At 39.4% G+C, this 26,260-nt stretch overlaps 1 protein-coding gene across 1 annotated transcript; it reads left to right on the top strand.

Annotated features, from left to right (window-relative positions):
- Positions 1 to 933: 933 nt before the first annotated feature.
- Positions 934 to 26,045, top strand: cerkl (CERK like autophagy regulator). Its single transcript, XM_074694124.1, has 14 exons — positions 934 to 1,263; positions 1,911 to 2,020; positions 7,256 to 7,486; positions 15,169 to 15,297; positions 17,457 to 17,520; positions 19,883 to 20,013; positions 20,090 to 20,164; positions 22,425 to 22,602; positions 22,788 to 22,853; positions 23,616 to 23,641; positions 23,723 to 23,831; positions 23,961 to 24,057; positions 24,919 to 25,115; positions 25,298 to 26,045. The coding sequence occupies exons 1-14, from the start codon at positions 1,133 to 1,135 to the stop codon at positions 25,374 to 25,376; spliced, it is 1,623 nt and encodes a 540-aa protein (XP_074550225.1). The 5' UTR covers positions 934 to 1,132; the 3' UTR covers positions 25,377 to 26,045.
- The last annotated feature ends 215 nt before the right edge of the window (positions 26,046 to 26,260 follow it).

Here is a 26,260-nt window from a genome sequence, read left to right as displayed (position 1 = left end):
GGTACCTTTCACATGTGAAACGATACGGTACAGATGCCAGGTACCTGGCAATCGATACCAGTTTTCGGTACTTTTTTGTGCTTATTTTGTAAGAAATATACATTTGTTTAATTATATATATATATATTTTTTTTCTATTTGCAATATTTCTTCTTTAATATATAACCTTGTAATGCTGTGTTCATGTCCAGCATGGAAAATCACCTACTCTTCCACTCCTTCATAGTCACAAGGGTGCGTTTGGGTACCTAAACATGGTACCTTTTGATTTTTTGTGAATTGGTACCCGGTATTTTGACAGATTTCGGTTGGTACCTATAAAAGTACCTACATCCCTAAATATGATGTCAGTTTCTGAAGACTGATAGCTTGACATCTCGTTTAGCTCAATATTCCATTCAGGGGGGTTATATTTTGATGAAAGTTTATTTTATTTATTTGTTTATTTTGACAAGGATAATGTCCAGTCACTTAGCTGCATCAGCTATTAGCTTATTTACACCTGTGTTAGCCCAGTTAAGCTAGCTATGTATGGATATTGTGTGAATTTAACTCTGGTTCAGTGCAGTCTTATTTCACCTTTAACCATAAGGACATCACAATGCCTCTGTTATATTTTTCAGTTAGGCTACTAAGATATATTATGAACGTTTTGGTGTAAAATCAACTTATTTCCATTTGATAAACAGTAGGCTCGTGTGTTAAAGAAGCTAACATTTAAGGACCCCTGAATTGTTTAATTACAGAGCATAAAACTGTGACTAGGAAACAAAAAAATCATTTGGAAGCTGTAAAACTACACACACCGACTTATTATTGCTTTAATTTGCCTTTAACGTCACATTTTAGTCGTTTAAAGCTTCAATAAGATGCTACAACTTTACTCACAGAGTGCGCGCTCCCGCTTGGATGGCCGGTGATCACAGGAGCGTGCACGGAGCCGCGCTGTAAAGCTGCTTCTTGTCTCCATAGCGACGCTACCCCGGAAATACACTTCAACCTGCGGGTGGTGATTAGCTCTCACAATGTTTATCTGTCGAAGAAACTTATAGCCGACCATTTTATTCATTTATTCGTCTGTTTGTTTGTTTTTTCATCTATTTGTTCGACTGTTGGTCAAGCGCGGGAAAACATGTCGGAGCTCGAGACGGAACTGCAGGAAGAAAGCACGAAGAAGAAGAAGGAGAAACGGAGCGTGAGGAAGAAGAAGAAGGAAAAGGGTGAAGAAGAAGAGCAGCAGGTGGAGGATGAAGAGGGGCACAGGTGAGTAGTTTTACTCGGGTTACAACAGATTTTAAGAGAGACAGAGATCTGACAGGTTGATATCTTTTTATTGCACGTAAACACTGAGCTTTAACTTTGAAAATAGGATAATTAAGTCAATTAACTCAGTGAAAGTTTGATAAACAAATCTCTTCAGAGCAAACAAAAACATTTATCCAAACTTAATCTGACTAAAAGTTAAATTATAGAGACTTTTGGTGTTAAATATTAGAAAACCACATGCTGTCCATGGCCAGTGAACTCATACTTTACTCTCTTTACGTCAACATTTCTTGCAAATTATCCCCGTTAATTAACTAACAATTATGCAGAAAGCCATTTTTCTAACCTCTTTGTAAATACTGTGAGTTAACATTGGATGGATGCATCATTTTACAGAGCGTTTACATCATCTAAAACTAGGAAGAAAATATAATATAAAATAAAATATAAAAATTGAATCTGTTCCCTGCTTCAGCTTCTGTAATAATTTTTAACTGCTGTAAATAATTCATTTTTCCTTCTTCTTGAAGTTTATATTTTGGCTTTTCTGTCTTTTTTCAGTGAGGATAAAACTCTAAAGTCAATGTATCGTCTGTATCAGACCTCTGATTGGTTGAAACAAACCGTGTCTCTGTGTTTTTCAGCGAGTGCGTCATGCTCCGTGGGATCTTCAAACTCGGGAAGAAGAGTCACGATGTCCTGCTCACCAAAACCAGGCTGACCTGGACCCCCATCACCCCAGAGACCCCCACAGGTCAGTTACCAGGATGATGGGCTCTCATGGTGACACCCTGTCTTCCTGCTCACAGTGAAACAGACCAGCAGACTGTGTGGGCAGCTGGTGCTGTAATGGAGAAGTTTTGTCATGTCGAGACCACCTGAAATATGACATCTGGTCCACACACACACAGAAACACACAGACACACACAGTATCATCCGAGTAATGAGGCTGTTTATCAGTGCTGGTGTTTTTGGCTCTGGATGTTGTGAGCCAGCATCTTGGTGCAGCCTGATGACTGAACCCTGAAGTTTACAGTCTTCTGTTCAGTCCGTGCTGAGCTGCTGTCCGTGAACACAGAGTTAGAGTCTTCACAGGAAGCTGAAGTTGGGATATTTGTCCTGCAGTGAACAAACTGTACTCTCTGTGCTGTTGCTAACATGACGCTCCTAAGAATAGCTCCTCTGTATCACCAGGGGAACCTTTTATTGCCAGATCAGAGTTGGCCGGAGGTAGTGCGGGACTAATGCTGGAGTTTGGTGCTCTACTCAGATACAACTCAAACTCAGCTTGGCTATGGTGTAAACAGTACTAACTGAGTATAAAAAGTACATAATAAAAGCTGAGTAAGAGGGATAAACTTATGGAATAATCTGGGAAAGGGACACCAAACAGGCAAAATCAAAGTATATCTTTAAAAATATTATCAATTCTAATATGTTAAGTAAATATGGGGATTAGAGTTGAAACAAAAATCACTTTTTGTTTTGTGAACATTAGAGAAGTCTAAATAGAGAGCTTTTATGGATTCTTGTTTTTTTTGGGTTGCTCTCTGTTTTTTACTTTTTTGGAGGGGAAAGCACAAAAGAAGTGCAATATGGCATTGGGGATGGGTACAGAGTTAGGTACTTTTATATTCTAGGTACTTTTGATGGAATTCTGTCAAAAGTACCGGGTACTAAATCATGTAAAGTCAAAAGGTACCATGTTTAGGTACCTGAATGCATCCTTGTGACAGTGAGGGAGTGAAAGAGCAGGCGATTTTCCATGCTGGACATGAACACAGCATTACAAGGTTATATATTGAAGAATAAAAATGTTAAATTTAAAAATATATATATTTTATTATTAAAACAATTGATATTTTTTACCACATAAACATAAAAATGTACCAAAAATTGGTACTGTTGAGTACCAGTACCGATTGCCAGGTACCTGGCATTGGTACCGTATCATTTAAAATGTGAAAGGTACCCATCCCTCTATGGTATGTTGGCCTGCAGCTCTTTTTAATTTTTGCATTAGGTGATTTGTAAGTAATATTTTGTGAGGAGAGGGGCAAAAAAAAACATGAACTTTGTTTCATATTTATTTTTTTAGGTTTTATTTTTTGTCAGAATTAAATAAAATAAAGTCAAAGGCTGTTGGACATGTTTAAAAAGAAGAAGTATGAACTTTGATTCGTCAGTTTGTCTTGAACACAAAGCCTTTAAATGGAAAAATATTAATAAGAGTAAGATATCCTGCCCTGCTTGATCTGCTCTGTAAAACCTGATGCATCTTTGCTGCTGTATCTGACAAAAACAGAAGACTTCTGGGTCTGATTTGAAGGATTTCTAACAAGGGTTGTCAGTTTAATGCCTTAATTTACAGTTCAAACTGCAACATGAGAAGTGAAAATGAAGTTGGAGCTGAGAGTTTTCCTGTACAGATATCAGTTTAAAGACATTAGTTAAAGCTAAGTTGATGTTAGATGTCTGCTAATGGGTTTCAGAGCTTCACTGATTTCATTAAAACTCAGTTCGGCAGCGCTGCACATAGACTACGACTACAAACCTCTGAGAGTTCAAGTGATAAATGGAGAAGAGATGTGAAAGGATTCACTGAACCCAACGTGTGACTTTGGTTTTTATGTTGCTTCTTGAAAACACTCTGAGGTTTCTTCATGTGGAGATGTTGTGGAAATATTTTGGTATCACTTAGTTTAATTATTTGCCGTATCGTGCGCTGTGTGTTCGTCTTTGGTTGAAATCTATTCAAGCAGAACTGTTTAGTGAAGCAGGAGGAAGGTGTAAACACGCTGTGTGTGTGTGTGTGTGTGTGTGTGTGTGTGTGTGTGTGTGTGTGTGTGTGTGTGTGTGTGTGTGTGTGTGTGTGTGTGTGTGTGTGTAAGAGTGTGTGTGGTTGAAGCCAATCTGTTTTGCTGAATTTCATCCAAGCTAATGTCATTAAGCCAGCACTGTATATGTGTGTGTGTGTATGAGTGTGTGTGTGTGTGTGTGTGTGTGTGTGTGTGTGTGTGTGTTGGCAGTAGTATAGAGCAGTTGGTTCGGCCCGTGGGGGGTTATTAGAGTCTCTCAGTGTGAGAAGATTAACACACACACTCACACACATACACACAGTCAGCCTGTCTGCATGCTGTGTGTGTGTGTGTGTGTGTTGATGAGATAGTTCAATATAAATGGATCAGCTGTTATTGTTTATTTCTACACATGAGTGTGTTGTGTATCATCGGTGAGGTGACACCTGGGCTTCAGCGATGATACAGAAACACTCGTGTTGTTGTTTTGTTCCTGTCGATGTTTGAAAACATCCGAATCAGTCTGCTTTACCGTCATAAAACGAGACATCAGGCGTGTTCGTCGCCAGGTTTTCAGTCAGAGAGGAAATAAAAGCTTATCAGGGTGTAGGTCTGTGCGAGACTGTGTAAATTAATCAGATTTACACCAATTAAGGTAAAATTATAAACAAAGTCTTCTCCTGGGTGATAAACATCAACATTTAACGGTTATTTAAAGAGGAAGGGGAAAACTGGGAATTCCTACAGACAGTGAAGTATCTCTGAAGGTGTAAATGTAAAAAAAAAAGACGGCAGTTAAATCAATTTACAGTCAATCTGCGAAACCAGAGGATGTGAAGAGAGTGATGTAGCCGTGTGTGTGTGTGTGTGTGTGTGTGTGTGTGTGTGTGTGTGTGTGTGTGTGTGTGTGTGTGTGTGTGTGTGTGTGTGTGTGTGTGTGTGTGTACAAACTATGATCCATAACTCCCCACGGTGAGCCACATGGCCTGGTCACCATGAGACTGGACTGCCACTGTGTGTGTCTAAGTGTGTGTGCACGTTGGTGTGTGTGTGTGTGTGTTGTGGGACTTTTTCCTATATATTTAACCATGTATTTGTTGGATTGTGTGTTTTTAGTTTTATGTTAATGAAATTAGAATTAACCCTCAGTTGAGACAGTATCTGAATTTAAGTGCACTAACAAAACAGTGTTGGTGTGTGTGTGTGCGTGCGTGTGTGTTGTCACAGCAGTGCATTGCTGAGGGCATGATGGGAAACTCATCTCCATCTGGAACCAACCATCATGCTACCTGTGACGGTCAGCTCAGTGTGTGTGTGTGTGTGTGTGTGTGTGTGTGTGTGTGTGTGTGTGTGTGTGTGTGTATTCTCTGCAGGCTCTGTCAGCTCGTATCAGAGTCATCTTTATTGCGTTGGATGATAAATCTGTCCCTCTCCCTCTTTTCAATTTAATTTACTGAGATAGTGAACGGGAGATTTCCAGATACAGGAGGCAACCTTTTTACATTAACGTTTTAACACTTAAGTGTATGGGTACCAAATTAGGTTCTTGTATTGGTACCGACCAAATTCTGCCAAAAGTACCAGGTACAAATTCATGTAAAACCAAAAGGTACCATGTTTAGGTACCTGAATCAATCCTTGTGACTGTAAGGAAGTGGAAGAATAGGAGATTTTCCATGCTGGACATGAACACAGCATTGCAAGGTTATATACTAAAGAATAAATATGTTAATTAAAAAAAATGTTAATATTATTATTAAACAAATTGATATTTTTTTATCACATAATCACAAAAAAGTACCGAAAATTGGTGCCATTGAGTACCGATTGCCAGGTACCAGGCATCGGTACCGTATCGTTTCAAGTGTGAAAGGTACCCATCCCTACTTAAGTGTCTATTTTCATAGTTTAATCATCTGTGCTCTCTCTGGTTAAGATTAAAAAACATCAGGAGTGTGGGAACATTTAGTGATACATTTGTTGGCAAGTTCATAAAAAGCTGAAATACTTTTGTAAAAGAAACAAAGGATTTTTTCCCTATCACATTTGAAATGATACAATACTGATTCCCGGTACCTGGCGATCGGTATATATATGTACTCAACGGTACATAATTTAGGTACTTTTTTGTGTTAATGTGGTAAAAAACAAAACATTGCTTCATAAAAAAATGTAATTTTTTACAATTTAACATATTTATTTATTTAGTGTTTAATCTGAAAATGTTGTGTTCATGTCCAGCATGGAAAATCTCCTGCTCCTCCACTCCCTCACAGTCACAAGGGTGCATTTAGGTACCTAAACATGGCACCTTTTGATTTCTGGGGAATTGGTACCTGGTACTTTTGGCAGAATTTGGTCATTACCTATAAAAGTACATTATTTGGTACCCATCCCTAGAAATACATAAAGCAAACTCCATGAAAACACATGAAAACAGAGGGTCGTATTCCAGCATTAGAAGGTTTGATATGAAGGAAAAATAAATTCTGTTTGGATTGAAATTATTCAGATGATTAAAGTGGATTAATTAACGTAAAACAGGATGGTATTTTCATGCACAGATGTTTCACCTCCTGCTGTGACACGTCTGTCTCATCTAAAGCTGGATTCATATTAAACTGACTAAATGTTTTCATGTCGGACACTAAATATAGAGGAGGTTACGCCATGAAAAATAAAAAGAAAGCCTCTGAAACCATTTTATGTGGATTTTTTTTTGTTTTTAAGTAGTTGTTATTGAAGAAAAATAAGTAAAATGTTTCCCGGTTTGTCAGAAAAGTCGGTATACAAAAAAAAAGGGAAAAAAATCAGTTGGTCTGTATATTTTTTAAGTTGCAGTACCACTTCAGGCCACCAGGGTAAAGTGTCCAAAGACTGGTCCTGCTGCTATATTAGCTCACTGAATAACATATTTCATTGGTATAATCTGTGTGTGTGTGTGTGTGTGTGTGTGTGTTATGTAACCCTGAGTCTGAGCTCTGCTGACATTATTCTCAGAGGATTGGATGATTAATCTCAAACCGACCAATCAGATCCCAGAGCTGTGATTATGTTGTTTGATTGACAGGCGCTGCATGCTGATCGATGGATTAGTGATAAATACATTTAGTGATGATGTAACATTGTACTTCAAAGACTGACAGCTGGGGGATCCTAAAAGTTTCACGTGTTACTTCTCTGCCCTCAGGTGAGCCTTGTGTGCAGCAGCCAGGTGTGGTGCTACTTCAGGACGTATTCGCGGTGAAGGTGAAGAGGCGGCGAGCAGCAGGGAAGCAGTCGGGGGGCCCGGTGCTCGGCGTGGCGCTCTTCTGCTCCAAGAGGAAAGGGAAGAGGCTGGAGGAGGAGACGCTGCACCTTCACAACGCGTCGTCAGAGCACACACACACCTGGTACAACAAGCTGAAGGAGCTGCTCACAGGTAACACGTGCACAAAGACACACGCTCTGGTTTAGGAGCTCTCAGAGAGCTCTGTCAGCATCTAACGGGGATTTCTCTGTTACATAACGACGAGTGAAAAGATGAGTCATGCTTAAACCAGCATCATACTGTAAGATGATTACACACACACACACACACACTGCTGAGTAATACTGGTATTAATAGCATCACCTGCATCACCTGTAAAGAATGATCCCACATCCATCAGATACAAAGAAAAATGGATGGATTGAAGAGACACACCACTTATACACTGCAAATACTGAAATCCAAGCAAGTGTTTATGTTTTTAGTAAGGATGTCTTTTTAGATTTCATAAGAGGCCTAAGTCCAGTGAAAAACGGCCTTAATCCTTGGTGGCATAGATTTAACAAGGTCCTGGAAACATTCCTCAGAGAGTTTGGTCCATATTGACATGATAGCATCACACAGTTGCTGCAGATTTGTGGTCTGAACATCCATGATGAGAATCTCCCGTTCCACCACATCCCAAAGGTGCTCTATTGGATTGAGATCTGGGGACTGTGGAGGACATTTGAGTACAGGGAACTCATTGTCATGTTGAAGAAAGCAGTCTGAGATGATTCCAGCTTTATGACATGGAGCGTTGTCCTGCTGGAAGTAGCCATCAGAAGATGGGTACACTGTGCTCATAAAGGGATGGACATGGTCAGCAACAATACTCAGGTAGGCTGTGGACTTTTTTTTTCTTTTTTTTGTCTTTTTTTCCTTTTTTTTCATTTTTTCTCTTTTTTTCTTTCTTTTTTCTTTTTTCCCTTTTTTCCCTTTTTTCTCTTTTTTTCTTTTTTCCTTTTTCTTTTCTCTTTTTTAGTTTTTCTTCTTTTTTCCCTTTTGTTTCTTTTTTCTTTCCTTTTTTGTCTTTTGTTTCCCCTTGTTTTTCTTTTTTCTCTTTTTTCTCTTTTTTTTCTTTTTTTCTCTTTTTTCTTTTTTCTCTTTTTTCTTCTTTTTTCTTTTTTTCCTTTTTTTTCTTTTTTCTTTTTCTTTTTTCTTTCTTTCTCTTTTCTCTTTTTTTAGTTTTTCTTCTTTTTTCCCTTTTCTTTCTTTTTTCTTTCCTTTTTTGTCTTTTGTTTCCCCTTGTTTTTCTTTTTCTCTTTTTTCTCTTTTTTTTCTTTTTTTTCTCTATTCTTTTTTCTCTTTTTTATTCTTTTTTCTTTTTTTCCTTTTTTTTCTTTTTTCTTTTCTTTTTTCTTTCTTTCTCTTTTCTCTTTTTTTCGTTTTTCTTCTTTTTTTCCCTTTTTCTTTTTTTTTCTTTTTCTTTTTTCCTTTTTTTTTCTTTTTTTCTCTTTTTCTTTTTCTGTTTTTCTTTTTTTTCTGTGGACTTTAAACCATGCTCAGTTGGTACTAAGGGGCCCAAAGTGAGCCAAGAAAATATCCCCCACACCATTACACCAGCAGCAGCAGCCTGAACCGTTGGTACAAGGCAGGATGGATCCATGCTTTCATGTTGTTGAGGCCAAATTCTGACCCTACCATCTGAATGTGGAGCAGAAATCCAGACTCATCAGACCAGGCAACGTTTCTCCAATCTTCTATTGTCCAGTTTTGGTGTTGCTGTGTGAATTGTAGCCTCAGTTTCCTGTTCTTAGCTGACAGGAGGGTCACCCGGTGTGGTCTTCTGCTGCTGTAGCCCATCTGCCTCAAGGTTGGACGTGTTGTGTGTTCAGAGATGCTCTTCTGCAGACCTCGGTTGTAACCAGTGGTTATTTGAGTTACTGTTGCCTTTGTATCAGCTCCAACCAGTCTGTCCATTCTCCTCTGACCTCTGGCATCAACAAGGCATTTTGTCCCACAGAACTGCTGCTCACTGGATATTTTCTCTTTTTGGGACCATTCTCTGTAAACCCTAGAGATGGTTGTGGGTTAAAATCCCAGTAGATCAGCAGTTTCTGAAATATTCAGACCAGCTGATTAGAAATTTGCGTTAATGAGCAGTTGGACAGGTGTGCCTAATAAAGTGGCCAGTCAGTGAATATGAAAAGTCTTTTATCTTGGCGTTGTCGGTAGGAGAAGTGTCATTGGAAAACAGCAGCTTTGTTTTTCCCTCACAGGTTTTCCATCTGTTATAACGATGTGTAGCTTGATGTAATTTCTCTATTTTCTATCAGTTTGTTTGTCAATCTGTTCAGTCGTGTGAGTCACAGTTACATCAGACAAACGGGGATAATCTGTTTATCCACCGGAACAAAGTGATACAGATTACACACACACACACACACACTCATCGGTCAGTCCTCAGTAACATCCTGTCAGCAGAGGAATCATGTCTGCGAGAGAGATTAGCTGAAATACTGTCTACACATTCACGTCTGCCCGGTCACTTTAGTTCAATCCACTCTGAGGAGGCTCAGAGCTTTGGCTAACAACGCGACAGAGCTGGAAGAATTTCAGATTAAAATTAGGATTAGACTCAGAGCAGAGCTGCGCTGAATGAATTTCATCATGTTTCATAAAACTCTGAGTTCAGGCAGCGCCTCCTCCTCCTCCTCCTCCTCCTCCTCCTGACAGGATTGTTAAATAAAGACCTGGACGTCGCTGCAGACTGAAGTTCCCAGACGCTGTGTTTCCAGGTGCACAGTGGTGGGCGGGGCTTAGCTGACACTTAACACACAATAGAAATGTTTGAGCGCTCGGTGTATGGATTTACTCCCTCAAACTCACACGACGATGTCCGCTCACACCGAGGTGTAACAAGCCGCTCATCAATGGGGAGGTCAGAGGTCACACACATACGCCGGCGTTGTCCTGTCACCATGGCATTGGTGTGACACATTACCGCTGGTCACCTGTCTGTCTCTCCGTCTGTCTGTCCGTCAAACCAGATTACCCTCCAGGCCCTGCAGCAAAGTCACAACTTCTTTAAGTTTTTGCTTCTGGCGTCACACACACACACACACACACACACACACACACACACACACACACACACACACTTATGAATGGCTCACAAGTCGTGTGTCAGCTCGCGTGGTCACACTGCACATCAAGCTGTGACGGCTTTTGTGACTTTAGACACTGCAATGGAGGAGTGTGTGTGTGTGCCCCAGTGTGTGTGTGTGTGTGTGTAAAGGTAAACACAGTCAGTGGCTCTGCTGCCTTGTGGACATTAAGCCTATTTTCCAGCCAGGGGTCAGCGTGAAAAGCGTATTGTTGTGTGAATCGCGGTGTTGCGGAGCGGCCGGTGTCTGCAGACACCAGCGCCGCTTCTTAACCTGCAGGTCTGAGCACTCGGCACCACAATGGAGACACTTTATGTTTTTAGAGCATTATTTGGCGCTGTTTGCTGTGTGCGAGGCAGCTGCAGGACGCCGCGCAGTGAGTGAATGGTGCTCGGTGACAAAAGGCCAGCAGTGACGGTGTATAGAGTCTGCGTCCATACATGAGGCGCCGCCGTGGATGGAGCGCAGTTGTTTAACAGCACAACAGACTGATGGCCAACGGCGTGCAGCTCATGACGGCCTAACCAAACTCTCTGGGTCCACCGTCAAGACTCCTCCCAGATCATTTGTCCCGTCAGCACTGTTAGTTTTACAAAGAGGAACCAGGGGCAGGTGACAGCAATCAGTCGGCCGGTCGCATAAAATCTCCACGGATTAGATATTTAATTCATGGCTCGATAAAAAACTACATCACTAACCGTATTAATAGTTGGATACACCCATTTTTCCACTATTTTCAAGAAACATTGTCCAACATTTGCTAGAGATTTCAGTTTTTCCTTATGTTGAAAAAAGGTCCATCCATCCATCCATCCTCCGTCTACACCACTTTTCAAATCCAGGGTCACTGGGTGGTGGAGCCAATCCTAAAAGACAATTTAGAGTGACCAATCAACCTGACAAGCATGTCTTTGGACCGTGGGAGGAAGCCAGAGCATCGAACACATTCAAACCAGGAACCTTGTTGCTACCACTACGCCACTGTGCAGCTATATGAAAGTATATTAAAAGTCTTAAATTTTGGCGTTGTCGGTAGGAGAGCTCATAGAAGACAAACCTTTGGGAAAGCAACTTCATTCAACAAAGATGAAATGCTTTGTCACTTTCATAATAATACATATGATGGATGTAATTTAGAGGTTACTCATTAATTAATTATATTTAGATACCAAACAAGATTTATCAATTACTCAATGCTAACCAGGACAAAGAACAAAGAGGGGTAATAAAAGATCAGAGTTTGAGTACAGGCTGTATTTACTGAGCAAACTGTTTGACATGTTTTGGTTTGTTTTTTTTTTTAACAGGCATCATGAAAGACACAGATCTGTGAGCAGCTATTTATACGTCTTTATAGACCTCTCTGAGTTGGTCTGCACTTTATGCACAGGTTACACATTAACCTGTGAGTCCGAGCAGACAGCCGCGGTATCCATAGAAACGAGACGACAGAAAACCTCTCTCCATCTTTCTTATTTAAGCTGAGGCTTTATTAGTTTGTCAGGAGGCAGATTTTATTGTACATTCATACTCCACCAACAGCACCACCTTCACCACCACCTGCTCGGTTTGCATACAGGAAGGTCACACACTATGTGCTTTCATGTAACTTTCAAGGCGTCTCTGTTGGGGGCAGTTTACTTTTACTATGGGAAAATTAATGTATAAATTCCACTTTACTGTATGAAAACATACAGGGTGAAACATGATGACATCAAACATTATGATGCCATACAATAGACTACAGTCCAGACAATCATAGTAATGTATGATTTAAATATGGTTTCATACGGGACCCTACTAACCAAACAACACATATAATAGTACAACACAAAATATCAATTTTTATGTCATGTTACATGACATAAAACTACATTACGTAACTTAAAGTGGCATTTAACTAAATTACAACCTGACTCTTGTGTTATGTTACGCCACATCATGTTATGCCCATAGACCAGGGGTCTGCAACCTTTACTTTCACAGGAGCCATTTGTCCTCAGCTCACCTGGATTGAAGTCATCCCAGGGCCATAATATCTACTTTATCTTCACAGTATAGTCTACTAGTAAAGACTATAAAGTGATAAAAAATGATCTAAACATTAAGTTTTTTGTTTGTTTTTTAAATTTTATGAAATTGTACATGTGATTTCTTAGGGGTTTTTTTTTTTAAAATAGATTTGCAATAGTTTCGAAATTTGCCTAAACTTTAAATAATTTTCAAGTTTCAAAAAATTGCCATTTAAAAAAAGGAAATTAAAAAAAAATGCCATTTAAAAAAAGAAATTTCAAAAAATTGCCATTTAATAAAAAGAAGTTTAAAAAATTTGCCATTTAAAAAAAAAAAGAAATTTTAAAAATTTGCCATTTAAAAAAAAAAGAAATTTAAAAAATTTGCCATTAAAAAAAGAAATTTAAAAAATTTGCCATTTAAAAAAAATAAATTTAAAAAATTTGACATTTAAAGAAAAATAATTTTAAAAAATTTGCATTTTTTTTTTAAATTCCAATAATTAGCAAATAATTCAATTTTTTTTAAAGACTTCTTGAATTTGATGACATATATTTCTTAAATTGCTCTTGTCTTTATTTTTTGTTGATTGCTAATGCCCAAAAATGAAATTTATTATTTCAATAATCCTTTTTTTAAATCTACAAGGAACCTCTGCAAAGGGGAGAAAGAGCCGCAGGTTGCCGACCCTTACCATACACTGCGTAATGAATGAACCGTGTTGCTCCGCCTTTTACCTTTATACCGTTTTTACCCCCTATAGGGACGGGTATCACGTTAGATATTATTACAGGTACCAACCAATTCTGTCTGTAGTACTGAGTACTGATTAGCGTAAAATCAAACTGTATCATGTTTAGGTATTAACAAATTAACATTCTTCCGACTGTGAGAGAGTGGAAGAGTAGGCGTTTTTCCATGCCGGACATGAACACAGCATTACAAATTTATACTGACAAACAAAAACGTAAAACTGAAAAACTTAAAGATTTTTTTATTAAACAAATTCATATTTAATATCACAAAAACACCCAAAAGTACCAAAAATTGGTACCATTGAGTACTGATACCAATTTCCAGGCACAGGGCATCGTATAAATGTGAAGAAACCCATCCCCAGCCCCCTGTGACTATGGGACTCTGAGAGAATCTAAGTAGAGCCGGGTGACTTTTTTTTTTTTTTGTTTAAAGTCTCATCTCTTCATGGCACTCTTAATGTTTTTTACTTTTCTCCCCCCAAAAAATGCAAGAATGTCAGCTGTTAACCGTTAAACGTGAGGTAAATCCCATTTTTAACCTTAAATAACTGATAAAAAAAGAAACTTTACAGAATAGAGAGAATAAAGGGATTTCTTGAATTCTTGTTGACTGTTGTTTGTGTTTTGATAATCTACAAAACAAGAGCCCTCCTTTAAATTTCATATCTATAAAACAACTGTAGATTAAATAATCCCACATAATCTGATAGAAGTTGAAGTCTAACGCCTTTAACTGTTTTCTTCCATGGATCGAGCCTCAGATTGAGCTGGGATTAAATTACACTTTCTGTTTTCCTCAACATTATTCAGCAGCTCAGCTCTCCGTCTGAAACCCAACACTTCTTCTCCACATCACTGAGATTGTTCACCATGGCAACGTTTTGGCATCGCCACGGTAACCTGCAGCTGGACGGCTCGGAGATGACCTGATGGTCACCTGATCGCTCTACATTTACCTGTACTGTCAACCTGTACCTGTCTGCTCTGACTCTGATAAACAAACTGAACGAGGTGATCCCCAAAAACAGCCGAGTGTCACTGATCATAGAAACGCTACAGAGAGAAGCTACTTTTCTTTAGCATCAGTAAATAGATGGTATCTCACATCTTAGATTGGTATATTTAGAGGATGAGGGAGTGAGAAAATGTGACGTTTGACGGTCTGTGTGGACAGTTTCAGGAGGAACAGGTGCACCGCGCTCTCCTCTTCCATCTCTTCATCTCTCCTTTACATTTATTCATCGCATCAACTCAACAAAGAGCAGCGCAGATTAAAAACACATGACTCTGTCCTGTTTTTTCCATGTGTGTTAAATTTATGAGACCTCCTCTGTCGTCAGGTGTGAAATTAAGCCAACCAGAATTATCCTGCTCAGGACTCTCTGGGTTTCTGGTACCGGGGGTCCTGTAGAGAGAAGGTGGTCTCAGTTTTTGGGGCATCTCTTCATGAACCGGTTCAGAGCTGCGGGGTGGGGTGAAGGCAGGAGGTGGTGTCCCGTGTGTGTGAGTGTGTGTGTGTGTGTGGGGTCATTAACAGGGCGAGGTCATGGCCTTTTGGGAGCAGATTATAGTAATGAGCTGGATAATGGAGCTGGTGTGTGTGTGTGTGTATTGATCTGTGCTGGTCTATGGGGATTTATAATGCGGTCTCTAAATCTGCCTAATGATGGCTGTACAGGGGGTCAGTGTGTGTGTGTGTGTGTGTGTTTGTCGCTTGAAGTCAATACCATGCACTTCAGCTGAGCTCACGTCGGATAATATCCACACTTCATGGTCCTCCTCCAAACTCAGGATCCAGATCTTAGAGTGAAACAGATTTATTTTGACCATGTGGAGGTCAAAGTACAGGGTCACACACACACACACACACACACACACACACACACACAGACACATGTTGAGTGTAAACTCTCTGTTTGTGTTTTGCGTGCAGGCTTCAGTCGGCCCAGACATGTGAAGGTGTTCATCAACCCGAGCAGCCACAAGAAGGAGTCCGTTCACATCTACAGGGAGCACGTGGCCCCGCTTTTCAAGATGGCCGACGTCCGCACTGACATCACCGGTCAGTCCGCCGCTTCAGCCGCTTGTTTGTGAATGAAGTGATGAAAAATTGATCATTAACATAACTCAGAGTAAATTTAAGATAATGTCATATTTAACGACTGATATCTGTCTGGGTGAGAGAGGATGGGATGAATATGTGTGTTTGAGAGTGTGTGTGTGTGTGTGTGTGTGTGTGTGTGTGTGTGTGGGTCCAAAGGTCAGTGTTAATGGCAGTCTATAGTTGCTAAGTAACCTGATACAGGGGGCGGAGCTTAGCCCATCTGCTGTGACTTGGAGTCAACCTGCTCCTCTCCTCTTCCCATCCTCTGACTTCTTTCCTTTCATCATCACTTTTAATTTTTTTACTCTTCATTTTCTCCACTCTTCTGTTGTTTCCTATTTTTATTATTTGAACCGCTCATCCTGTCTGCTCATTTCTCCTCTTGTCTAATTTTAATAATAATAATAATAAAAATAATAAGAATAATAAAAGTAATAATAATAATACAATTGAAAATAATAATAATAGTAATAATAATAATAATTATAATAAGATTATTATTATTATTATTATTATTATTATTATTATTATTATTATTATTATTATTACTACTATTATTATTAATGATAATAATAGTAGTAATGATAATAAAATTAATAATAATAATGATAAAAATAAAAGTAATGATGATGGTAATGATAATAAAATTAATAATAACAAAAAATAAAATAATAATTATAATTATTGTTATCATTATTAATTTTATTTAAAACATACCTTTCATTTTTTTTAAAACTCAAAGTGCTACAAGAAAAGTTAAAAAGCTTTTTTTTTTTTAAGCCTAGCGTCCACCCACAGCTGTGCATCCATCCCATAATATAAATGTGTTTATTGAGTAAATATATAACAAAGTTGTCTTTAAATTTTATAAATTTCTTTTTTTTCCAATAATAAAATTTATTTTACGGTTTTATTCCTTTTTTTAGAGAAATGTGAAAATTTATAGACAGGAACTGAACCCTGTCCACCTTAAAGACTGTAGACTTTAATAAAGAGGCAAAACCAAAGCCTCAAATACCAAGGTCTGCCTCTAGAGGGCTGACCAATCAGAGTGAAGGGGGTTTATGGAACAGGAAGCCTTAAAGCAACAGCAGCTAAATCAAATTGTTTCAGAAGGAGGCTGAAATAAGAGTTTATAAACCAGCAGGGAGACAAAAATAGAGATTTTAATGAGCTGTAAACCATGTCAAGATACTACACACTGGAAAAAACTGAAATCTCATCAAGTGTTTTTGTCTTGTTTTGAGTAGAAAATGTCTTTTTAGACTTCATACAAGCCACATTCACCTGATTAGTCCAGGAAAATGTCTCGTTTCAAGTTATTTTAAGACCAAATGAGGCCATTGGCAGATTTTTATAGACTTGTTACAGCAAAGACCTCATTTTTGTCTTTAGATAACTTGAAATAAGACATTTTTCTGGACTGGTCAGGTGAATGTTGCTCATATTAAGTGTAACAAGACAATTTTTCCTTAAAATAAGACAAAAACACTTGATAATATTTCAGATTTCTGCAGTACAGGGGCCCCAGAAGGACAAATTAAGGACCAAGAAAAGCACAGTACCCCCTCTTTAAGTCTGTATCTGCAGAATTTCTTAGACACAGTGAAAGTTTGTCCGGTATCAATATTAATATAATCTGGAGGAAAATCAATGGAAACATTAGACTTTGACTCTGATGGGTGCTGATCTTAATTTGACCATTTGAGCTGAAACACACACCGTCCACAGCGTCTCTTCTCTCCTTATCACCTTTTTTCTCTTCTCTTTAACTATTCCCCTTCTTCTTACATCTCTTCCTTTCCTTGTTTCCTTCCCTCACATCTCTTCTTTAATCCCCTTCCCTCTCATATTTTCCCTCCATCCTCCCTAACATTTCCTCTCCTCCTCTCCTTCTCCTTTCCTCCTCTTCCTCCTCCTCCTCCTCTCAGCAGATGGTGTGATATCCGTTGTCCCACTTTTTTTCTGGCAGCCATCGAACACACACTTGTGTACATGTGACCACACACACATGAACACTCTATCTCTGTCCGTCTCCATGTCTCTCCATCTGTCTCCCTCTCCTCCTCCTCCTCCTCCTGGTGTCTCCCCCTCTTTTCTCCTCCTCCTCTCTGCAGTGACGGAGAGGAAGGGTCACTCTCTGTCGGTGATGAAGGAATGCAAACTGGACGAATACGACGGGTCAGTTATTTCTCCTCATACACGAACCTCGTCTTTCCTGAACGAGATAATTAAAGAGCGGTTTACACAGAGGCTGACACAAAAACACACTGACCCAGACTGATTACACACACACACACACACACACACACGTATAGAAAAACACACACATACAGGTGATGTCACGCCTTCCCCTTAGACGTAAACACACACTGAAAGATTTTTTTTAAAAGCAGACATGAAAAACACTGATCAAAGCCTCATCAATAATTCTGATTGCCTGCCTGTGCGTGTGTGTGTGTGTGTGTGTGTGTGTGTGTGTGTGTGTGTGTGTGTGTGTGTGTGTGTGTAAGCTGCTTTTGTGCTCAGCCCTCATAAAGCTTAATGTGCTTAGAGAAGATTAGCCCAGCGTTGCTAAGCTAGCTGCTCTATGTGTGTGTGTGTGTGTGTGTGTGTGTGTGTGTGTGTGTGTGTGTGTGTGTGTGTGTGTGTGTGTGTGTGTGTGCGTGTGTGTGAGTGTGTGAGGGGCCATTCTGGTGTGGATTTGGTTGAAACCTACATTTGCCAATTAGGCTGGCTGTCACTGTGGAGACGGGCGCTCCAGGTAATCCTGTACGCAGAGCGAGGGGGGGAAGGGGGCGGAGCCTGTTTACATCACATTTACAGCAACCAGAAAACTCCGACCACAGACCTCCTGGCTTTTTAAAAAGTCACTTAAATCATGTAAACAGACATATCAAACAGTCAGTTTACTGTGTTAGTGCATCAACAAATGAACCTGGACTGATCTTAAATTTAAAGACGTCATTTTTATCTTTATTAGTGGTGGGAATTGATTAAAAAAATTAATCGAATTAATTATGCAGTTTGTAATTAATTAATTGTAATTAATCGCATTTTAATTACATCAATATTCAACATCAGAAGCAACACTTTTCAATTCAAACAGATTTTGGTAAAAGACTAAATCATTGAATATTCTCAAGTCTAAACAACAAATCCTGTTTATTTTGTTCAGAAGATGTTTTATTTGTGGAGACTACTTTCAAGTACATTCATCAGCCGTTATGTGGTAAATAGTGCTGTCAGGAGATTAAAAAAATAATCTAATTAATTACATGATTTGTAATTAATTGATCTAATTAATCACATTTTAATCTTATATCTGCTTAAGGTCCCTACATAAAGAATTGGAATTTTAGGGCATTACAACATAATAGTGCATGACTAATCGAATGAATACACGAAAAAGAGAAGATTTGTCAATCCTGTTTTTTTTTTAACTGGACAATATTAATTAAAATGTCCGTGTTCCCTGCCATTGACACTCGATTTCTGTTTACTGCGTCTAAGGAAGTAAATTATATTTTTCAGCGGAGGGAGGCGGGGTCTGGTGGAGCCTGTCAATCAAAATCCTGCTCGTAAACTACTGTGGGTGAGAGCGGTGTGCTCTTTGGATGAGAGCTCAGCATGGATATGAGGAGAAGATGTGAGATGACAGAGACACAGAGAGACACTGTGAGTCAGAAAAGTTCAGGCAGCTCTCGCTCCAACTGAGGATGTGTCGCCATAGCTCAGAGAGAAAGAGCGGCGCCATCGTGAGAAAAGACGACCGAGATCATGGCGAGGATCAAAGGATGGAGCGCCCGAGATGAATGCGATCAAAAAAGTTTGATTTGTCTGTTTTTTGGACCAAAAACAGGAAGAGAGACATAAAAGAAGAGAGTCTACTCTTCTTAAATAACTTAAGTGTTTACATGGTCAAAGAAAACATTATTATTTGGGTCTTAAAAGATCGTTCAAGATGCTCTCAAAATGGCCAGTAGCTAATGAGTTAATCTTGCGTTGATTTTTATAACGTGTTAGTGTGCGGTGTAATTAATCAATCTAATTAACCTGTTAAAGTCACAGCCCTTATCTTTATATGACTTGAAATCAGACATTTTTCTGGACTGATCAGGTGAATGTGGCTCAGATTAAGTCTAATCAGACAAAAACACTTGATTAGACTTGCTTTATGATTTCAGTTATAAAAGAAAACTTATATTTTACACTCAGATACAAAAAAATCTTCAAATGTAAAATAGATAAACATTCAATTTAAAAAATATTCTTAATTTTGCTAAATTAGGATTAAAATCAGGATCTGTATCTGCGCAGGGTTACTGACAACATGAGACAATCCAGAGTTTGCTCCACTCTGTGCTCTGTCTAATCCTGTGGAGGATTCACGCCCCCTGCTGGACGACTCTGCACAAAACATCTGGATTTATTTTAGAGGATGGTTTTATTTCACCTCTGTAAATCAGACACTAACACTCTGATGTTTTTATGAATCACACACACTGTCACACACCCTCTCCTCTCTCCTCCCGTCCCTCAGAGTGGTGTGTGTCGGCGGCGACGGTTCGGTCGCTGAGATGTGCCACGCGATGGTCCTCAGAGCTCAGCAGGACGCCGGGTCTCCTGAGACACCTGTGAAACAAGTTCTGCCACTAGGAATCATTCCTGCTGGTGAGAGGAAACACACTTTTACCTGAGCTGAGTGTGTGTGTGTTATGATAACTTTACCGTCTGTGTGTCTCTTCAGGATCGACAGACGTGGTTTCCTGCTCTGTTCACGGAGTCAGAGACGCTGTGACCGCAGCCCTGCACATCATCCTCGGTCAGTCGGAGTAAAAACCTTCATTTAGTGTCAGACCTCAGATTAGGTTTCAACAAATAAATCCAGATTAGACTTATTTCACTCGCCCCCCAAAGGAAAAAATCAAAATAAATGTTCCTGCTGTAAAGTTAATGGAGATATGTTTGTTTTGCAGCCATCTCCTAGTGGTCATTTGATGAACTGCAGCTGTTTTGTCACTAATGAGCCTCTAATTTAATAATACACAGCTCAAAGTTCAGCTCCTTTCTGTTAAAGATGTTGTTGTGCTGTAGTTCACAGACAGCCAATCAGGAGCTGTGTTCTTGTTACGCTGTGCTGTGATTGGTCGATCCTGGCTCAGACTGTTTGAGTAAAAACAGACGCTGTGAGCCGAGTCCTGAGGGAGGAGCAGACAGATGTCTAACAGCAGGATCAGTTTCACTCTAAATCACTGGTTTTCTCTGCCCGGCGTGGCCCCGCCCACTTTTACCTCTCACAGCCTGCTCTCAGGTAAATGGGCCGGCCAATCAGCTGTTAGCAGGTGAGCCCTGTGTGTGTAAATGACAGGCTGTGGTGGGACAGCGGTTCATTAACATTAATTAACACAAGGAGCTGGGTGTGTGACAGATGGAGGATTCAGGGTCAGACTAATTCCTGGACAAAGGAAAACAGTTAGAGTTCCCAGGTGAGACGCTGTTCTCAGGTGAGATGCTGTTCCCACAGACCAGGTAAACTTTTTAGGATCTTGTGTTAGTCCCTGGAGTTTCACCTTGCCCCGCCCTACAGTGTGATGTCAGACAGAAGGTCAGAGGTCAGACTCTTACCTCACAGTCAGCTGTTTGTGTGTCACACCTTAAAAAACGTTCATACACCTTTAAGAGGAGCTGCAGGTCTGATCCCTCTGACACACTGACTGTGAGGGTGACTGTCTCAGGATTAGAGCTCACACACTCACACACACTCACACACACACTCTGACAGCACGCCATATGGTGAGGAAATCAGATTCTGTCCAGAGAGGGAGACAGGTACTGAGTCTGCAGTTCAGTGGGTTACAGCAGGTCTGAGTCCAGATGGTCCTCTCTGGGTCAGGGTTGGAGCTTCGTGTGGGACACTTGTGCTGATCGTTTCCAGCTCACACGTCTTATTTCAGTTCGTTAAAAGCCTCAGGAAAGTTTTCAAACAGAAATGTTCAGCCTCAGAGGATAAACTTTCTGTATTAACTCCAAACTGATGACTGAGATGTTCTCTGGTGTTACTATCTCTTTCTTTCTTTTGTTGCCCAGTCGGGTCAAAAAGGGGCTTTTCAACTGCAAGAAATCTCCCCAGGAAATTAGGAGGAACTATGTGCTTTTACACAGGAGGAGCAAATATCTAAACTTAGTTCCAAGGTGAATAATTTGCACTGAAAAAACTGAAATTTTGTCGAGTGTTTGTTTAATTATTTTTTATTTCAAGTCATTTAAAGACAGGAATGAGGTCTGAATTCCCTGGAATAAGTTTTAAAAAAATCTACCAATGGAAGAAGAGAAAAGTTCCTTGTATTTAAACATTATTCCAATTTAAGAAACTTGACAAGCACATTTTTATTTTTTGACTCCATCAGCAGATTTTTTTACTTGCTAAAAGAAATTCAGACCTCATTTTTGTCTTTTAAAATCTTGATATAAGACACTTTTCTGGAGTTGTTCATTAAATGTGACTTATATTAAGTTTAATGAGACATTTTAACTCAAAATCAGACAAAAACATTTGCTTAGATTTCATTTTTTTACAGTGTGTCTCTTGAAAACTTAAAGTTTTTTTCAGTTTTGATTTTTTTTTAACTTTTCTGCTGTTCTGAAAAACTGACCCGTACGTGTCATTCAGCCAATCAGCATCCTCCACCAAATCTCAGGCTGTAACTTTAACTACTTGAGACAGTCAAAAAGGCTTCAGTTATTTAAAGGACAATTGCACACAAAAAAAAAATCATCTTCTCTTTTGAAAACCATAAAAATAAGAGAAACTTAAAATCACATTAGTTCCCTGAACTCTGCTGCTTTTACAACTGGTCAAACTGGAGCAGTTTCATCCAGAAACCGGTCACTGCTGCAATGAGATTCCCCTGAAACTTTGAGATATTTCCTCTGGTGCTTCTCTCTGACCTCATTCTGTCTCCGTGTTTTGAAATGTGCAGCTTCTCATGAATATTAACGAGCCCGGCGTCCTAACTTTTCACCCCCAGAAGTAACCAAACCATCCTCACACCATCCTCTTCCTCCTCTCTGTGTGTCTGCAGGTCACACGCAGCAGGTGGACATGTGCAGCTTCTGGTCTCTGGGTCAGCTGGTGCGTTTTGGGTTTTCCGCCATGTTTGGGTTTGGTGGGCGGAGCTTAGCACGGGCGGAGAAGAAGAGGTGGATGCCATCAGCGAGGCGGAGGGAGTACGCGTTAGCAAAGACGCTGGCTAGGCTCAGGTAACACAAACACACAAATACGGATTTACAGCCAATAGTGTTTCTTTTTCTGTTGAGGAAATAAAATAATTTATTTATTGGATTTAAAGATCACTTTTGAATCTAGATTTAAATGAACTTAATATTTTAAGTGAGCACACAGATTTTTACTTGATGGGATTTTTTGTGTGTTTCTTTTTCTGCAGACCTGAGGACTGTCAGCTGTCGTTTCTTCCAGTGAAGACGTCAAACAAAAGTTTGTTTGAACATCGGTAAGACACAAACAAAAAAGCAAATAAACTTTTTTAAAAAGTTATTCTTTATAACAATTCAACAAATAACACAATGTTTAGAGTTTTTCAAATTTTCTTTTTCAGTTACAGCTGTAACTCAAGGTTTACAATTTTTAGAAGCACAGAAAAAATAGATTAAATAAATAAAAACTAATAAATATAATTTGAAAAAAAAAATGTAATAACAAAAAATATAATTGAAGTAAAACAAAAAAAATCTAAATAAAATAAAAAATTAAAATAAAATAGTTAATTAAAATAAAAAAGATAAATAAATAAATAATTGAAATAAAATAAAAAATAATCCAAATAAAATAATTTAAATAAAATAAAATAATTAATTTAAATAAAATAAATAAATATTTATTAAATATTTAAATTAGAAAAAACAACTAGCAAGAAAAAAAGAGACAAGAAAAAAACAGAAAATAAAAAAATAAAATATATAAATTACAAAAAAAATCGGCAGGGCAAGTATAACTTCACTTTATCCTTGGATAAGAAAGAAGAGAAATGATAGAAGAGATGTTTAAAAATCCAGGTGGGTAATGACTAAAGGAGGTAAGAGTCAGGGGAGGGAATTTGCCTGTGTGTGTACGTGTGTGAGTGTGTGTATGTAGTATGTGAACGTAGCTTTATGTCTATAAAAATGTGATACGTGATATTTTAAATGTAGAGACGCTTGAAAAGTGAAATATGTAAAAACATGGTTCAGGTCTAAGTTTCTCTCCTCTCCCTCAGAGACCAGGACCGGAGCCCAGATTCAGGTGAGAGCGTCACTAATCAGACCGGTCAGATTCAAGCTCTGCAGACGCAGTTTATTGACTGTTTCTAATTGGTTGGTGCAGAAGGGGAGGAGTCCTGGACGACCAATCAGGGCCTGTACCTCAGCATCAGCGTCATGTCCATCCCCTGTCTGAGTCCTCACATACCTCAAGGCCTCGCTCCCAACAGCAGGTACGTGCGTGGATCACATCACATCATCCCTCTGAGAAGGTCAAAGGTCGGCTGAAAGCGACCCTGAATGCACCGCGCCGCAGGTCAACTTGTTTCTCCTCCTCTTCCTCCTCTTCTTCCTCCTCACAGGCTGGCGAACGGCAGCGCCTCGCTGATCGCTGTGGGAAACACTTCCAGGTCAGAGTTCATCAAACACCTGAAGAGGTACAACGGCTCCAGCGGACAGGTGAGGCCAGCTGGGTGAACACTTCGCACTCGGCCCTCGCCGTCCTCACGCTCCACCTCTCACCCATCAGAAAATAAACAAACTAGTTAGTGAGATTAACCTGGTTCAGCCCGGCCTCAGAGAGCACACACTAACCCACTTACTAAATATACCGTCGGCACCGTCCTGCAGAGGAAACAGGCTGTTTACTCACTGTCCTACATCCTGTCAGCCTCCGCCCTGACTCTGATGGTGTTAACCCTCACCTGAGTCAGCGCCGTCAGGTGAGCGCCGTGAAAATGAAGCAAATCAGAATTTTTAGCATCTTTTCTGCTCCTCATCACTCAACATGATCTCATTCAGAGATAAGTGGAAATATTTCTCCCAAACTAAGAAATCCTGGAAGATTACAACTTGTTTTTACTCGTTTCTTGTCAGAATTAGAAATTTAAAAGTATCTTAAGCCCCAAAAATATTCAGGATTGGAAGTGTCATAAATTGGCAACATTAGATTGAAATATAAAGAGATTATTTTAAGTTCTTGTTTATATTTCCATCTATGAATTTTTGTTGTAAAATAGACAAAAACTGAAAATCTGTCTTTTAAAAACTCACAGATTTGGCTGAAAAATGTTGGAAAATCTTAAATAAGAGACAAAAAATCATAACAGTTGTTTTGTGTCTGTTTGTTGTGCTCTGCTGCCCCCTGTTGGAGTGTCAGGGTACTACAACAGAGGACAGAGATCAGGAACAGAGGGGTGTTTAGATTAACTGCTGATCTTTGACCTCCCGTGACACACACACACACACACACTCACACACACACACACACACACACACACACCTCTTCCTCTCTCATGTCCTCTGATTTCCCGTCTGCAGTTCAGCTTCTCCTTCGTGGAGACGCACGATGTGTCAGCAGTCAGGATCCGCCCCCGATCTGCGATTGGCTCATCAGAGGAGGCCAGCGAGGAAGAAGGAGACTCCAGGACGTCTCCCATCATCCAATCAGAGGGAGCCACCTTCCCCTGGAACATTGATGGCGAGCTGGAGGAGATCGCTAATGAAGTGCTCATCAGGTCTGACGCGCGCTGATTAAAATACGCTCGTATGTTTGCTAACTTTTAGCCTCACCTTTGGCTCAGAGGTTGGAAATTTGGGAGTTTGGGAGCTAGTTTGACGCAAGTCCCTGGAAATTAATCCAGTCAGTGTGACGTCCCCAGAAGTGATGAAAACATGAATGTGTGTGTGTTTGGTTCAGGGTCCACCCGCGGCTCATCACGCTGTACGGGGAGGAAGTGGACGAGGCCGAGTCCACGGCGTCCTGCAGCTGCATCTGACACCAGACGAGGAATCAAGACCCACCATCGCCTAACACTCAGCACTGCCCCCTATGGGTCACTAATGTTAATGAGTTGATCAGTAGCAACACTTTAGCAGAGCTTTTTGCAGTATTTGTTCAATTTTTCTGTGTATAGATTATTTTTTATTAATATCTGCAGCTTCAATAAGACAAACTAACACATAAGCTAACTTTAACTGCCAGTGCTTTTTATTTATTTCACTTTAATTCAAGATTTTATGAAAGAAAAGGAAAAAGATGAACATTTTATGATCAAATTAATGTTTACATTTTTGATTTTCCTATTTTTTTATGTCATTTTTTATGAACATGAACTGTTTCTGTGGCAGAGAGCAGACAACTTTTTTATTTTCCAACCCAAAAAGAGTCCAACACTTTCCTTTCCAGTTAGCTGAATGTATTCACCGTTATTCGTCTGGTGTTTGTGTTTCAAAAGTTTTATGTTTGAATGTTTAATAAGCTAACAGTGGAGAAAAAAGAAACCATTTCAAACTGTGTAAATAGAAAATCCTTCGTTTTAATGGACACGTGTGAACAGAAGCAGTGAGACTCTCCAGTGCAGAACATCATCACATAAACACAAGCAACAAACTCATTTATTAAAATATGAAAACATCTCTTTGTGTGTGTGTGTGTTTGTACAAAATACAAAAATAAAAAGTAGCAGGAAGCGTTAATGTCTCTACTTTCAGTTCACCAACACGGTACGCAAACCTCTGTAACATTTCAACAAACATCCTTAAATTTCAAGTACTCCTCCGTCCTTCAGACGCTGTTTTTATCTTTTCACACAACGATCAGGAATCAGGAGGATTTCCTACTAAACTTTAGCACCATTTAAACTTTTTAAGTTTGAAAAGA

The sequence above is a fragment of the Halichoeres trimaculatus genome, unplaced genomic scaffold (assembly GCF_033239565.1).
Source record: "Halichoeres trimaculatus isolate MK-OKI-2021-1 unplaced genomic scaffold, fHalTri1.1 fHalTri1_scaffold_19, whole genome shotgun sequence".
Lineage (NCBI taxonomy): Eukaryota > Metazoa > Chordata > Actinopteri > Labriformes > Labridae > Halichoeres > Halichoeres trimaculatus.
The sequence above is the reverse complement of the archived record's forward strand: the minus strand, read 5'-3'. Positions and strand labels throughout refer to the sequence as shown.

Bases quoted from the DNA above. Each gene is read 5' to 3' on its own strand.
- cerkl (XM_074694124.1), top strand. From the start codon at position 1,133: ATGTCGGAGCTCGAGACGGAACTGCAGGAAGAAAGCACGAAGAAGAAG. The intron at 1,264-1,910 runs GTGAGTAGTTTT...TGTGTTTTTCAG, and splicing joins GAGGATGAAGAGGGGCACAG to CGAGTGCGTCATGCTCCGTG. The intron at 23,642-23,722 runs GTGAGAGCGTCA...TGGTTGGTGCAG, and splicing joins GGACCGGAGCCCAGATTCAG to AAGGGGAGGAGTCCTGGACG.